At 46.1% G+C, this 17,184-nt stretch overlaps 1 protein-coding gene across 2 annotated transcripts in view; it reads right to left on the bottom strand.

The window, feature by feature from the left end:
• The window catches only part of Mettl24 (methyltransferase like 24), a 125,071-nt gene that overhangs the window by 72,731 nt on the left and 35,156 nt on the right, over positions 1-17,184 (bottom strand). For both annotated transcript variants that reach the window (XM_041654650.1, XM_041654651.1), the window contains exon 2: positions 8,797-8,895. In XM_041654650.1, coding sequence (XP_041510584.1) covers positions 8,797-8,895 — 99 coding nt within the window. The remainder of the gene's footprint in view (positions 1-8,796; positions 8,896-17,184) is intronic.

Below are 17,184 nucleotides of genomic sequence, written 5' to 3'. Positions count from 1 at the left end.
CATTTGGTGCTTATCTCCGCCTCCACGTGATACATATAACAAACATGAAGCGTGCGCACGGACTGACACATGCACACACATCCCCAAATGCAATTACAACTAAAAGCGGGGCTAGAGTGATGCCTTGGTGGTGAAGAGCACTGGCTGCTCTTCCAGAGGATCAGGGTTCGATTCCCAGCACCCACACGATGGCTCACAATTGTAAACCCAGTTACAGAGGATCCAGCGCTCTCTTCTGACCTTGGTGGGTACTACACACACACAGTGCACAGACATATACAGGTAAACACTCGAACACATAGAATAAAAACAAGTTAAACATCAAAATAAATAAGCAAAAGTATAAACAACCAGGTGTGTGGCACACGCTTGTCATTTCAGCGCTGAGGATGTAGAGGAAGGAACACTCAGAGTTCAAGGCTTCCTTGGGTACATAAGGAGTTCGGGGCCAGCTTAAGTTGCATGAGATCTGGTCTCAAAAAAGCAACAAGAAAACCACAAAACATCATTCGCTTTTCTTCCCGTTCGGCCCAGTGTCTTTCCATCTCTCTGTCTCTAACCACTGTTCAAAGGGGAAATTATTTCCGGGAAACTGAGTCCTCTCTCAAGCAACGACTACAGAACACGTGTTAACATAAACAAGCTAGCTTGTAGAGTTCGTCGGCTACTGTTTGGCCAGAGAGAAAAGTACTTCCTGCCTCTCTCTGCCCACCTGCTCTTCCTCACCCACCCAGGGACAGGGAAGTGCCAATCTAATTGGCCAGAGCTGATCTACTGACGGGAAAATGGCTGTGTCTTGAAACGGGGCACACGGTACTCTACCCTGTGCCTCCTCAGGAGGCTGGTTCCACCAAGGCACTTCTGCGGGTCCCAGGCTGCCTAAGCCTGAGCCTTTTGCTCCAGGGCAGTGCCCTGCTCTGAGGATTGAACACTTCTCCCTACAACCTTCCACGGTGGCACACGGGATACATTCCTATTGCCTTTCTGGTGGCATCCAAAGTCTACTCTGGCCTCTTCCATAACATTGCATAAGGGGTGGGTCGCTGCTACGGAATCTCCTAGAGGTTGGTTTGCAGTAAAAAGCAGGTTCTGGGTTCCACTCCAGGGACACAAGGTGTCATGACCCCAGGGAACTCGCAGTCTAAGGAGCTACGCAGTGGGCTCTTAGGCAGGTGCTCCTTTGAGCTTCCTGGAGGGTTTGGCCTTTTGGAAAGTCCCCGGAAAAGGACCCAACATAATCTCCTCAACTGTACCTTAGAAAGTGAATGAAAATGAATGGACCTGGGCCAGAGTTCTCAAGCAAAACCAGCATCCAGCTTTGACCCCTCACAAAGAACGGAGAAGTTGGCACCACCAGTTAACCAAAGGTCTCTCAAAGGAAGGAACTCAGGGCCCAAGTCAGGGTTACTGTGCAGTGGCGCCTGCTGAGCCTGAGCCATAGCCATAGTCATGGTCCTGGGTCTTCTCTGTTACCATAGCACTTTCTCTAATAGAGACTCTTTTCTTATTCTAAGATTTCATCCTACGCCAATATTCTGCAATCAGAGAGACACTCTTTTCCACCCCGCTTCCCCTCTTAGCTAAAACATACAGTACAGGAATTATCCAGTTTTAACCATTCATTAACCATCTTATTGATAAGCATTTTTTTCTTTTGGAAAATAACTAGAAGTCGTCCGTAAAATCTGCTCTAAAAAATTAATTAAATATTGATTTTTTTTTCAAACTTTCTGGTTGAGATTTATAGCCGAGGTTTCAATAAAGTCTCTTGCAAGCAGAATAATTGAGGAGAGCAACTGCAAGCTCAGCCCCAGCCGAGGTAATTACACCCTCTGCCTGCCTAATTCCCCTTGTAATCTCAGCCGTATAAAGTGAATTAGGTCTGGACAAAGGCAAACAAACTCCAGAGGGAAAAATGTTTTGTGAGATGATTTTTATTTATTTAGCTTAAAGGGATCTAATTCCTTTCCATTTTATTTTGCATCCCAAAAGTGTGAATAGCAATTCTACCAACCAATGAGTAGAATGTGGGGGGGGGGAAGAGTCCTTAGAATTTGGGGAATTTGAGCAAGAAATCCCGAAAAATTAAATGTGTATTTATATGGTTACATTATTTTGAAAAGCTCAAAGGCAGAATTGAAAATTTTGTTCTCTGCCCACCCCTCTGCATGTGTTTATGTGTGTGAGAGAGAGGAAAGAAGTGAGAGAGAAAGAGAGAGAGAGAGAGAGAGAGAGAGCACAAACACAAGGCATACTATTGATATAATGCTGCAAAGCTATAATCTGGGTCCCCAGAGTCTGACTTCTTGGATATTTTTACACGTAGATGTGTAGATAATTGGATAAGTAACAGATTACAGATGGGCAGTAACTGATAGAAAATGAGAATTTAAAACATTTTTCTTTCTTCTTTAGAACAGCCACTGCTGCTTAGATGAACGCGGTGCTGAGATGCTTGCTTCCTAAAGCATATGGTATGGGGGTTGCCATACAGAGCTGGCTCGGAAGCCTTCCATCAGCACAGGCAAGTGCTTCGGAGTTAACCATTTCCTGTTAGCAGCTCGCTCTGTCATTGACTGCAGAGCCTGTTGTCATCAGGGCCTCCCATATCAAGAAAAACAACATTGCTAATCAAACTGGGCCTGACATCCTGCATACTCTAGTCAAATAGTGTATCCTCTTGTGTTCCACCAAAATAATAAATAAATAAAATTCTAGGGGCCCTAATTATGCCACCCCAGTCATTGTGGAGAACAGGGCACCACACCCGTGGCTGTCTAATGCCCATCCAGGTCATCACTATGCACAGGGCACCACACCCATGCTGTCTGAGGCCCACTTACGTGCTCGCCCTCAGTTAGATGCCCCTCACGTCCTACTTAGCATTACAGAGGGGCATTTTATTAAGGCTTGAGATCTCAGAGCCCAGACCACCCTAGGCAGGTGATCAACAAACGCCTTTTGTACCGACACATGGAAACCTCAGCTGTGAACTTATCCAGTGCTGTGCCTGACTGTGTCAGCTTGAACACAGATTTGAGGGATATTTTTTAAGCAGCATAAGAAGCTGGGGGAGGAATTCGCTTAGTGACTCACGGCTGCTAACTGCAAATGTTAGGCAGCGGTGGCTTTCATATTCTGCAAGTTTTGCAGGCTTCCATTGTTAAGACGCTTTCTAAATGAGGCATAAGTCACAAAAGCATCCCCACAGCTCCTCGCTGCGCAGAGACGGGGCGGGAGCGATGGTTAGTCAAAGGATCTGATGACATCCGTGTCATCCATGATGGCTCCCACCTGGAAGCCATCAGAGCCCAGAGTTTCACCTGGATAAATGGCTCCTGATTACAAAACCATTGTGCGGTCTGCAATCCTTCACATTTTCTGAAGGCTGAAAAGCCTTCCACTGAGTTTGGAAGGGACTCGGGACATCTCATTTCAAAATATTCCCACCTGGTACAATCATCACGTCAAGCCGCAGCCACTTGGGAACCGTAACTTCAGAGCGAACCATTGGCCAGATTCTTCCTATATATAATAAGCTATACAGATTCTTTTGGGTGGGGTGGCCTTCCCATACAAAGATTGAAATATAGACTTGATTTCCCCGGGCCATTGGAATCGCAGTAAGACCCAAGAAACAAACTTCAAAGTCAACTTCATCAGCCTCCAGCCCCCAGGTTCACCGCCCCTAGCCCACCCCACCGAGGTCCCCACCACAGATCAGGCAGCAACTCAGGCAGCAATGTTAGAGTTGACTGCCTGAGTCTGGAGGTCCATTTGTGCTTTTGTTCCTCCACAGGTTCATTTTCCTTCATCTGAAAAGTGTGAAAGCTTCACGCTCTGGCCATTTCTCAGGACGTCACTGCCTTATGAAGACTCCCAGGAAGTTCAGCAGAAACACTGTCACTTTGCTCTTAACTCTTGGGTTCATTAGGATCCCGGATCCAGATGAAGAGCCCGCACCACCCCGTGGTGGAGTCTTTCTTCTACAGCTTCAAACGCCAGGTCTCGAATATGGCGCATCTCAAGCTGTCAGTGATTATACAACCACTCATTTCGGGGTTCCTCAAGGCCGAGGCTTTAGGCCCAAAGCCTGCCAAATTCCCTGGCCACATAGCTGCTCAGAAATACTAGGCTGGTAGCAACCCTGACCTACTTTCTGTACAACACCCAGCCACAGGGGAAATCTGGGAGGCATTTGGTCTAACCTCATGCTTTTCAGAATAGCGGCATTTGGTCTAACCTCACACTTTTCAGGATCAGAATGGTCACAACCATCAAAGCAAAGTCAACTGTCCAGGTTCCAGCACTAGCCCACATCACATAAGAACATGTGTTGAAATACGGAGCGGCGGGCTGTGTCCCGCCACCCGGCTAGCTTTACCCAAAATAGTTACACGGAAACTGTATTCTTTTAAACACTGCCTGACCCATTAGTTTCAGTTTCTTATTGGCTAGCTTTTACATATTGATCTAACCCATTTCTATTAATCTGTGTAGCCCACGAGCTGGCTTACCAGGAATGATCTTAACCTGCATCTGTCTGGAGTGGGAGAACCATGGCAACTCTCTGACTCAGCTTCTTTCTCCCAGCCTTCCGTTCTGTTTACTCCACCCACCTAAGGATGGGCCTATCAAATGGGCCTGGCAGTTTCTTTATTGCTTAAGCAATGAAATCAACAGATTGATATATGACACTCCCCCATCACTTCCCCTTTTTCTGTTTAAACAAAAAAGAAAGGCTTTAAGTTTAACATAGTAAAATTACACATAGCAAAATAGTTATCAAGCAAGAATTACAGTTACAATATTTATATCTACTTTGTCTTTTATCATAACAATGGAAAACTATAACTACCTATCCATTCTTCAACTCCATTAAAGACTCCAGAAGGATATAACAAGAAATAACCTAACAAGAAATAAGAAAACTCTAGAAACAACAGAGACATCTCACTGCCTGGACAGTCACCCAAAGTTCTTTTGTACTGTTGGGGCATCCATCTTCAGCCTTCAGGCCCAAAGTATCCAGGAGACATTTTCATCAAGCAGGAAATTCCAAAGACAGTTTAGTCATTTTCTGCTGTATCCTGCAGAATGTCTCGCAGACTCTTTCATGAGTCAGGAACCCCGAAAGACCATCTCACCTTTAGGCAAGTTCAGCAGTCCTCTCTCTGCGGGTTCTCTTTGTCCAGTTTATGCAACAGTCCAGGCAAGAACAGTTTCTTGCCCAAATGGCTATCAAACTCCATAAGGATCCTCTTCAATGCCCATCTTCTTCTTAAAGTAGATTGGTGCTGCCAGGAGCAGAGTGTCTCATTGTCATGAAAAGTCCTAAGTTATTAAAACATTTAAAATGCCATATTCTGCAGTCTTTGAAAGATATGAAGAATGCCTATCTGAAATATATCTATATATATCTAGAAAATCTAAGTAACATGACTACAAACTTTACTATCATCGATGATTATCCATTAGCAACCTCTATTTCCTAATTATACATTACATTTTAAAAATGAACTACACAATCACAACACCTTATTCAAGATCAGAAATACATATACATATAACAAAATTGGCCTTAAAATCCATACCAATGCAAATTATTCATACCTATATCATATCCCCCTTTAAATGTAAAAGAACATTTATAAACAATATTTTGGGAACATGGGCGCAGTTTTTTCTCTTCAAACTGCTTCCTGCTGAATGGGGGCGTTGTTAATTAGGTCTTTCATGGTATAACCTGTGTGCTAGTTTCATCTCAGTTGGCAGTTGAGCGAAGCAATTTTCTGAAGATGTTCACAACAACCTTTCAGGAGGGAGACCATACCAAATTGGAATAGAAGAAATCCACAGGGTCTGGTCCTCTGTGAAAACAAAAGAAGACCCTCTCCAAAGCATCATATCCTTAGACCCAAATTCTGAAGTCATACCCTCATGATATCTGTTTGGGTTCCATTTGGCAGCCCATAGAATGAAATGTCTCTCTGTACTTAGCTCCTTTACAGTCAAAAATTTTAAAGAAAGCACAATGTACATAATCCATACTCTCTGTGAATTTTCTATTTTTACGTGGCTTATTTTTCTTTATTTCTTTTAATCTCTTAACTATCTGTACTGTCTCTTTAAAGACTTTACCTTTTTTTTTAAATCATTAACTTTATTCTCTATATTCTTTTTTTCTTTCTCAAGCCTACGTACATTCATCCAACAGTGTGGTCTTTTATGTCTGAATCTGTTTTATTGTGAATCTGTAACATTTTTTTACTATCCAGGAGCATATCTTAAAATGTTAAGCAGTGCCTAAAAACTTAAGTTGCACCATGTACAGGTAATACGGTAATAAGGTACAGCCTGTTTCCTGCCCTGTCTAAACCTTAACTGCACTGTTATTATGGTAATTACGGTAGTTCCTGCCCAGCACAGTTCAGCATGGTGGAGCTGAGCAGCTCCTGCCTCAAAGCCATTTGGTGCCTCTGAGCCACACACAGTTCCAGGCACACAGCAGTCCACATTGCCATCAACCAAGCCGTAGAGCTTTACTCCAAACACTCCATTCAAAAGCTCTGTCTCCCACAGGGGCCAGACAGAGATCGCAATGGCGGCACAGCCCAGAAAGCTGAGGTTTAAAACTGCAGCTTTTTTCCTGTTGCAGCTGCTGAGTCAGGAAATTCTCTCGGCAGCACGCCACCCACAAGCCAGAAAAAAACTGTGTTAAACTCTCTCTCTCCTTTTTAAAGCCCTCTCAGGTTTTTAAGTGGATTTAGGCCATCATGTCTGGGCGCCACTCTGTTGAAGGAGCTGGGTGGGAACCCAGCTCCGCATGGCTAGCTTTACCCGAAATAATTACACGGAAACTGTATTCTTTTAAACACCGCTTGGCCCATTTCTATCTAGCCTCTTCTAGGCTAGCTCTCTCACCTGGACTAGCCCATTTCTAATAATCTTCTGTATCCCACGAGCTGGCTTACCAGGAATGATCTTAACCTGCATCTGTCTGGAGTGTGAGAATCATGGCGACTCACTGACTCAGCTGCTTTCTCCCAGCCTTCTGTTCTGTTTACTCCACCCACCTAAGGGTGGGCCTATCAAATGGGCCTAGCAATTTCTTTATTGCTTAACCAATGAAATCAACAGATTGATATATGACACTCCCCCATCAAACATGCTTCCTTTTTCTTTTTCTAGGCTTTCCCCCCTCCTCATGGCTCACGAAAAAGACACCAGAGAAGTCTGAAATGATCACTGAATGCCCCAATACATCTCCTAAGTAAAGACCCCTTCTGTAAGTTGTAGAACATTAACCTAAAATACATGTAAGATGGAATTTGGAGGCTCACACTCAATAAATTAATTTTGGAGGATGGAGCTCATCATTTTCAAATTCAGTTTATATATTAAATATCTCTAGTTTTTCTTCAGGCTGTTCAGAGCATTTTTAAGTTATAATTAAGAGATTTCGTCTCCTATCCCCCATGTAAAGCCAAATTATAAAATTAAAATTTCAGTACTTTAATTAAGCCTGTGTAAGGTCACCCAATTAATTTGAAGCAGCTAAATATGATAAATTTCTGTAAATCACGGGGACTGATTTATCATTCTATCAACCACAATTAATTCTGTGGGTTTTTATTTCCATGTTTGGGTGGCAAGTATTAAAATTCCTATGTGTGTCTGACTGCATCAAGTCGGAAATAAGATTTGTAACCTGAACTTGTCTCCCTGAAGCTCTGGAAACGAGCCAGGACCAGTGGCATATGCCTTTCTGTGAGTGCAGCACTCAGGAGGGGTTCAAGGCTAGCCGGGGCTGCAGAGCAAGAGCCTCTCTCAAAGGAAGGTAGGGGAAACCAGACTATTCTTTCCCATCCTTTCTAAGGGGCTTCGCTGCCAGTGAGGCTCAGTACAGTGTTAAGGGACCGTGGATGTAACGGTACAGTGGATTTATGGATATAAGCATCCAAGGCCTCTCTCTCCACTACTCCTGCCCCGGGAGCATCCTACAGTGAACCTGTGCTCAGTTCCCAGGCTCAAAATGTCCTACATTCTGCCACCTCTCAGTCTAGAACTAAGCATCCTCAGGCTCATTTCCTCTTATGTCTGTCTTTTCCCTCGGATCAGGCAACATGAGAGTGAGCCTTTGGATTAACGTGTCAAGAGCCCTGGCGTCTCTTTAATGAACATTCTCCTGCCTTCCCAGAGCCCCTGACTGCCTCACTCCTGGAGCTGGGCAAGAGCTGCCACTGTGTGTTAAGCCACTAATAAAGGCCCTATTCAGTAATGACTTGGGGCCCTCCAAGGAGAGGGGAGTGAGCATTGGGGTCATTAACTTCTTGCAGTACCCCTCAGAGCCTCTGACTTCCTCGCCCTTCATGGCTTGGCTGCCAAGTGCCCGTGGCTGGGAAGCACATAGGCAGATGCTTCCAAGTGGGAAAGGAGCTGAACCTCCAGACGATGGCTCTGCTTTGTGACACGCTTGACTGCCTACTCACAGGGACAAATCTGTCTCTCCCAGTGGTTTTTGAAAGCAGTTTTCTAAAGTGACTCTTTAAAACACTCAAGGATGAGTCATTAGAACATTCCAGGTTGATGAGAAGCCATGAAGGAAGGAAGAAGATGACAGCAAATGGAAGCCATTTTCTCTGCCTCCACAGAATGGGGGAAATACCCGGGGCCCCTACCCTGTTCCTGTCAGGAGGTCCTCACAATCTCCTGGCCCTAGAGGGCAAACTTCTTGCAGGGGTTGCTCAGTACCTTTGACATTATTCCCAAATCCATTTCATCTTAAAACCCAACCTGAGTGGTGCTGATGTAGCTCAGGAACCTTGAGGCTTCTTCATCCAGGGACTGAGCAGGGCCTGCCCAAGGCTGAAGCTCTATGTGCCACCGGGGACCCTGTGAGGGACAGAGAACACAGTCAGAGTGTGAAGATTGGGGCTCTGGGCCGTGCAGGAGGAATATTGGGGCCAGGTGACCAGCATGTGGACACAGAGCCGCTGTCATTTAAGGCCACCTAAGCCACAGGAGGTCATTGTAAAAAAGTCCAGGGTCCAAGTCAAGCAGCTGGTGACAATGACCCCTGGGGACTGTCTGATCATAGACAAACTCCAGCTGACTCCATCCGATGGTACCTTAACTGTGGCAGAGTACCCATGACACCACTTCTCATGCAGAGGGGAAAGGTCCTGAGCATTTACTGATTTCTAAGGTTAAAACTTTAAGGTTCTGCATCCTAAAGGGCAGTTCTGGGGTTCACAGCACCACCAAGCTGAAGTGCTAACCTCATGGAGAAGAAACACACAGGTCACCTTCCCTAGCACGGGGAAAGACGGACAGTAGCAACTTCTCCTGAGCTCATGTCGGGGGGACAAGGGTGCTGAACTGTGGAGGGTGGCTTTCTATTCGGGGTGGCAGCCTATACCTGTCCGCAGAGGACTTGACTAGAGTACTGACTAGGTGGTTAGTGGTGATCCTGAGCCTCAGTTACAGCAAGGGTGGGTGATGGAAAGGCTAGTAAGGCAGCAGTCTGGGAGAAACACAAGTGGGAACGCCTGTGGGGAAAAGGAAGCTTTAGTAAGAAGTCTTTGCTGAAGCTCATAGCTCCTGTCTCAGAGGGTCACCATTTGGAGACCTCCAGATAACTTCATGATTCCAAATGGAGACAAGGACCCAGAGAGACTTCTTGCAGGGGTTCCTGCAAGATAGTCAGGGTGGCCCCAAGCTCATTGCATGGTGAGGAAGGGTCACAGGAAGGCCTTAGGACCAGAGAAGAATACCATTATATACATGCATGACTCTCCAGGCAGGGACTGTGGCAAGAGCGTCACTACCACCACCCCAACCAAGAGAAACATTTGAAAAAGTCATGAGACACATTAACACAAATATGATTGTCTTCCTTAGATGGGTCGGCCTAGGGGACTCTAGATGAAATTGAAAATGAGAAGGAGCAAGGTAAGCAGGGTCGTCAGCGTGAAGCAGATTTCTGGGTTTAGAAGAGCAGCTTCTTTCTGTGTGAGCATCTGAGATACATGTAAACACTTTGGAAGTGATGAAATACTGGCCAGGGTTGGGCCGTATTAAATGTTTATCGTTGCACAGCCCACAGGCTCAACAGTTCCCTGATAGACCGTCCCATCTTGAAGCTTAAGATCATGAAGTTGCTCAAGAGTGAACCAGCTGCTCTGATCTCCTGCAGGCTGCCTCTTTCTGGGGGGTCCGTTCGAGAGACTTTGGCCTCTGAAGGCTTAGCAGGGTGTTGCTTAGTTTATCATCCTGCTGACTTTTTCCTGAAAACCCTTGGTGGTTTTTCAGAGTCCTCACCAATGATGTATCCACTCAACAGGGCATGGTGGCATTCATCTGTAATCTCAACACTGGCCCATGCTGAGGCAGGAAGATAGCACACAGCAGATTACTGTGATGGTTAATTTCAATTGTCAGCTTGATGAGGTCTTGGACTATGGCTGCTGGGCTTCCGGGCATACCTGTGTGAGGTTATCTTGGTTAGACCAAGATGGGAGGACCAGCCTGCCCTGTGTAGCATGACTCGCAAGGCTGTGGTCGCTGAGTGCATAAAACGAAGAAGGGGCTCTGAAGACAGCTTCCATTGCTGTCTGCTTCTTGACTATGAACGCCATGTGTTCCGGGGCTTCCATCCCCCGCTGCTGTGACTTTCCCACCATAATGGTCTGATAACCATCCATTCAATCAGTATTTATCAAGCACTAGCATGGACCAGACAGGGATAAATGTTGCCTGTGTCACGTTCTTTTTTGAATGGAGGAGACAGAGCGTTTTCAGTGGTCTCTTCTCGAGCATTCACTTGCAGGAATGCAAGAAAGACAAACATCCATCAACTTTGTCAAGTACGTGGCTTGGGCAAACATCAGCCAGGGCCTCAGCAGGACACTGGGAGCCTCTGCACTGAGGAACTGAAGAGGATTTCTCAGGGAGGCTGTTTACAAATGTGTGGGCAGGGTTTAAGGACGCATAGGAAAAACTGTGATGCCTATGACTCGGATGACGCGCATGCCGTGGAACAATCTCGGTACACCGCAAATATGAAAACCGGGCTGACTGATAAGCAGGCTGGATTTTCAGGGCAGGGAGAAAGCTGGGAAGAAGAGCGGAGTCTGAGGATTTTCAAGCCAGATTAAGAAGAAGCCACAGTGGAAGTTCATAAACAAGGAAAATGAGCCTTGGGACAGCACAGAGATGAATAGAAACGGGATAATTTAAGTTGTAAGAGTTGGCTGGAGACAAGCCTAAGTGATCGGCTGAGCATTTATAATTAATAATAAGTCTCTGAATGGTTATTTGGGAGTGGCTGCCAAGGCACAAAGAAACTCTGCCTCTACTGGTGACACCAGAGAACCCCCCGGGGAATAAATGGTATGGAGACCGTCTGTAAGAGAGGAACACAGTCGATCCTTTTACAGAAGCCACCTTATCTGACCCGTCCTCCAGTCTCCTGTCTCCTATTAGCCAAATCCACAGGGAAGGAAACTGAGGCTGGCCCCTGCAGTGAGTCCCCACTGCCCCCAGGGGTCCAAGCTGGTGCAGTACAGTCCAGGAGACACAGAAGCATGATTTGAGCAAAGAGTCATTCATTCGTTTGCTCATTCATTCTGTGAGCATTTGTGCCTCTCACGCCAGGCTCTTTGTTCCGATTCAATGCAGGGCACAGCTGTGTCACACAACAAATGCTAGGAGTTCTCTACGGTGTATAATAGGGGCGCGAGGAAACGGGGTCCTTGAGGACTGTTCACGACCAATGCACAGAAATGTGGATGCGGATCGTGGGGAAGGGTTGCTACGGCTACAAGCCCCCCAAACACAGCAATGGCTTTCTAGAACTGTTAAAGAAACATATTCAACCCAGCAGCAACGTTGAGCCCAGGCTAGCACCCCGGAGTGACTCTGCACATCAGTAACTACGAATCCCTCTGGTTACATGTAGGCTCATCTTTCTGCAACCTGATACTTCTCATTTCCAGCTAAATGTTGACCACAAAGAAGCTAAACACGGCTGTGCTGGTGGATAATGTAAGTCGAGGAATCTCAGATGGAGGGCTAATAGAAACAGACCACGATAAAAAGCCCTCAGAAGTGCTCTGGCTTGCTGCTTTGGTTCTGCTGTTTAAAAAACATTTCACATAAAGCAATGTTCTTATTGGAATCAATCTGACAGCAGGTCGTGATTGTTTCCCCATGAAAACCACTAGCTTTTATCATCTCTTTCAATTATCATTTGTCTTAATTCTCCACTGCACACGTCAACATAATGTCCTTCCCAAATTCCCACAAACAGAATTCTATGAGCACCTTCAAATACCCCAGCAAGTTTAACAGAAAAGAGTAAAACCCATAATTTTCTTTGAAAAAAAAAATGATGATGGTTTCGCTCCACATAATTTCCCAAATGCCAGGGTGCACTGTGTGCCTATTATCCATGTGCCTCAAATATCAAGTGACCATAACAACACCATCTCCAGCACTCCCAGGTGGTGGGGTTGTGGATTCCCAGACCCATCTGTCCATCAGAGGACTCTCAGGCAGGCAGAGAGCAGTCGCTTAGCGGCAGGTGGCTGAGAGGAGAATCACTTTGTATTGGTTTGTCCGCTCCCCACCGGCCTGTTTGGAAATGTCAAGTGCAGCTTTACAATGAGTTGTCACACAGAGGACCCCGCCTCCCCACCACCAAGGGAGGGGAACCCCTCTAGGCTTTTGAAATCCACGCTTACTAAGACCCAGGCCTTCCCATGGAGCCAGAATGCCGTGGGGGCGGGGGAGGGGGGTATCTCCTCCTAACACAGAGCTTCTTGGGAGGGCAAGTTTCTGGACTCTTCAGAAACCTGTATGAGACCTTACCTAGCACTTACTCTGGGGTCTGTATCGTGAAAGGGAAGCAGACAGCTTTTTTTACTCAGAACTCCAAACATTAAGGTCCAGGACAGCAGTTGGTCCTCTGCAGAACTAGCTCCCATCACCTCCTGCTATGTTGCAGACATTGGAGGTTCTGCTTTCCAAAGGGTAAAAGCTGATCCCATGCAAGCAAGGGGGCTAACTCATGACTGCACCAAGCACAGACGTGAGGTTTGGGGATATTTTTATCGTTTATTATCTCTGCATCACATTATGGTTCTTTAAAAAAAAAGAAAAAGGAACTGAATCTCTCAAAGCCAGGAAGCTGGATTCTAAGATTTTATTCCTAAAAGATAACGACAAATAATTAAAGCAATCTTTTAAAATTCTTCTTGCCTGCCAGCCTAGACTCATTAATTCAAGACAAAAGCCTCACACTAAAGTGGTGTTAATCAAAAAATAAAAATTTTTTAAGCAGGCCCACCCATGACCTAGAAAAAAAATCATCAATGCTGCCTTGCAAACGCTTTCTTTGTCTGGAAATTTAGAATAACAGTTCCCTTCCTCTCAAGCAGTTTCCTCATCTTCACAAATGATCTCATGCAGCCTGTGAGAAAGTTGTCAAACCAAAAACAGGGGCGCTGTGGGCCTTGGGGTAGACACTGCTGCACCGTGAGCCGTGGGGTAGATATGGCTGCACCGTGAGCCTTGGGGTAAACACGGCTGCACCGTGAGCTGTGGGGTAGATATGGCTGCACCGTGAGCCGTGGGGTAGATATGGCTGCACCGTGAGCCTTGGGGTAAACACGGCTGCACCGTGAGCCTGGGGGTAGATATGGCTGCACCGTGAGCCGTGGGGTAGACACTGCTGCACCGTGAGCCTTGGGGTAGATAAGGCTCCTCTGTGAACTTTACTGTATGGCTTCACTCTATTGCCCAGGCTGGTTTTAAAACTCACTAACTCATACTAACCTCCAACTTGAGATGCTCCTGCCTCGGCTTCCCAAGTGATAGGATATATAAGCATGCACCAGCAGGCATGGCAGCACAAACAAGTTCTGCCTGAGTTCTTTTTATACTAGGACAGGTAGGGGAAAGAGAACTTGAAGACAAAGCAAACAAAGAGGAGCATCTTATGGGCCCATCCATTCATGTTCAACCCAGTTCCTTTGGAAAGTCACGTGTAATGGGTGATTTAAACAATCAGGAGTTTTGGCCATGATAGAACATTTGGAGTCATCTTTTTATCAATGAACTCTCTAAAGCACATTCCCAAGCCCCTGGAAGGCTTTCGAACCAATCATTTTACACCAGGAGAGGTGGCCAACAACGGGTTCTTGGAACCTTGGCTGTGTCCAAGGAAAGGGACCCAGTTGGACATCCTTGATTCAAACTAAACAGGACACGGAGCTGAGTGTGTGTTGATGTGTTGATCAGGGAAGCCAAGGCTTTCTGGGAAAAACAAACCAAAACAAGTAAAATAGATTTATTTAGCAATTTTGTGGTAATTGAGAGCATCTGTGGGTGGGCAGGGAACAATGACGAAGGCAGCTGTTTATCTCTCTTCGGAAGAAGGAGAGGGTGACGGGATGGGAGCTGTGGGGGAGGGGAGCCACACAGTGTATCTGGACAGAACATAAATCCAGCCTCGCAGAAGGGTTTGTGTGCACCAGCCCCTACATCCTAGGCTGCCCTTAGACACCAGAGTTTCCAGGACTTCTGTTCCTGTCTTGGTTCTCAGACTCAGGCCTGACTTAGAAACAGCAAAAATCGGTCACGTGTTTTGTAGTGATTTCTCACATGCTGGTACCTTATCACAACTTATTGAAGTGAGAGTTGAGTCTCGAGTCTGGGTCAAATGGCTGAGCACATTGTCTCGCCCCTGAGCACAGCAATGAAACCTGGATGGGAGGCAGAGGGACCTCTAAAAGAAGACGAGGAAACACTTGCAGGCAGATCAGGAGGGCCTGGGGAAGGGGGCCTAGAACTCATGGAGTCAAATGTAACCTTTCATTCTCTGCCTTGGTGTGTCCCCACTCAGGACTGCTAGCACAGAGAGAAAGCCCAGTGCAGACCTCCCGGTTCAGTCTAAGTGAGGGAAGGCAACTGCTGTTCCCCAGGGAGAACAGGAAAACTTCCCATCCCCCAACTTTCCCAGCTCTCCATTCTTGTATCCCAACTCCAAGGCAATCCCACTAAACTGCTGAAAGCGAGAGTGGAACCCAAAGGACGTTTACTAGTCAGAGGAAAAGACTGCTCGTGGTTTGAGTGGAAGCTGTAGCTCCAGAGACTGGTGTGTCTGTCTCCTGATCCCGTTAGCCCTGGGCCGAGCTTCAGCCTTAGGATATGTGCACCAAAGAAAGCATGGGCAGAGTGTGGCTTCTTAATATCCAAACCTCTGTCTGTTCAGAGAGTCAGAAGCCATGGGAAAGTAGGTGACACTAGGGCCACCGGGAAGAAATAGCAGCTGAGGAAATGCCACAGTTGTTTACCAAGACAGCCCACTCCCAAACTGCGCATGCTCAGATCTGACCCAAACTAGCTACTGCGGCACATGCCAAGGAGCGGACCTAAAACACTACAGACACATTCCAAACGTGACTGACATAAAACTCACCACCCACACAGTTTGCCATCCCAGAACCAATTGCCTGAGCAAGAACAATCTAGAAGGAGAGATGACTCAGTGGTTAGGAGCACTGCCTGCTCTTCCAAAGGTCCTGAGTTCAATTCTCAGCAACCACATGGTGACTCACAACCATCTGTAGTGGGATCTGGTGCCCTCTTGAGGAAGAGACCTGGTCAGTTGTCCTCATCAACTTAGACCATGAAACCCAATATGGACAAGTTCAACAGAAGCGCCATATACGGGCTGCCCATGCATGCTTCAGCATTGCCAGGGCATGAAGTTCATTTTCATTCAAAAGACTTGCCTTGGCTCACAGGTCTCTGACTTTCAGTCTGGGGACAGTTGGGTCTGTGTTTCTGTATCTGTGGAATCAGGTGAGGCAGAACACAATGATGGAGAGGCCAGAATGCTCCTCTCACGGTGGCCAAAAAGTAGAGCAAAAGGAAGGGGCCAGGTTAAGATTAGCCTTTAAAGACTTGCACCCAGTAACCTACTTTCTCCAAACAGGCCTCACCTCCAAAACAAAAGCCACCAGCTTAGGACCCTCAACATATGAACTTGGGGGACACATTCCATATTTAAACCATAACACCATAGAAAACTGGCTAGAACTTCATGCCTGAGCCCACTGAGAGGAGTCCCATATAAAAAAATAACATTATTATCCATCGTGTTTAAACCCAGAGGCTTCTTGATTATACTCACAATGTCCAGGATGCAATCCCTAACTACTAAGTATGTGAAGAATCAGAAAACTCCCAGCTGGGATGACAAAGGACAATCAATGGACTCCAACAAAGGCACAAAACTCAAGGAAATATTTTGACCAAGACTGACAAGCAACAATTATAGAAATCCTTTGCATAAAGCAAAATTATACACTTCTGAAACCAATGAGAAGGAAAAAAGACACAGCCAAGACCTGGGTGCTAAAAAGAATGGACATTTTTGGACTATAAAAATATAGCAACTAGCATAAAATCTCAGTGGATGGATGCAGTGGCAGAAAGAATATGACATAAGAGTCAGTGGGTGCAGATGGAGCAATAGAAAGTAAAACTGAGAGGAAGAAAATGACTGGGGCATTGGATGGAAAGAGCTTGAGGTGGGGGACACTGGATCGCCAGTTAGGAGTTTATACTACCCTTGCAGAGATCCCAAGTTCTGTTTCCAGCACCCATAATGGGCAGCTTGCAACTGCCTGTATCTCCAGCTCCAGGGAATCCCATGCCTTGAGGGCACTGGCACTCACAACACACACACACACACACACACAGAGAGAGAGAGAGAGAGAGAGAGAGAGAGAGAGAGAGAGAGAGAGAGAGGGAGAGAGAGAGAGAAAGAGAATTAAAAGTAAATCTTTTAAAAGAGGTTTAGGGACCTGTATGTCAATACTAAGAGGTCTAACATTCATAGCCCTGATATCCCAGGGAGTTAGGAGAAGAGCACAACATACAAAGTAACATTCAAAGAAATCATAGTTGAAAGACCCCCAATTTGGACAAAATACTTAAATCTAAAAAAACAAGGGGCTCAGCATACCCCTAGGAGAAACACTCACAGAATTTCGCATGTGGGGCTGGAGGCTACAACCCAGTGGTAGAGCTTGCCTTGCGTGTGTGAGGCTTTAGGTTCAATCCCCACACTACCAGAAAACCACAAAATGAATGATTTGACTTCCATACACA

This window comes from Microtus oregoni, unplaced genomic scaffold (assembly GCF_018167655.1).
Source record: "Microtus oregoni isolate MIOR12 unplaced genomic scaffold, Mior012 000006F_ref0000085, whole genome shotgun sequence".
Lineage (NCBI taxonomy): Eukaryota > Metazoa > Chordata > Mammalia > Rodentia > Cricetidae > Microtus > Microtus oregoni.
This window is presented reverse-complemented; position numbering and strand designations above follow the sequence as displayed.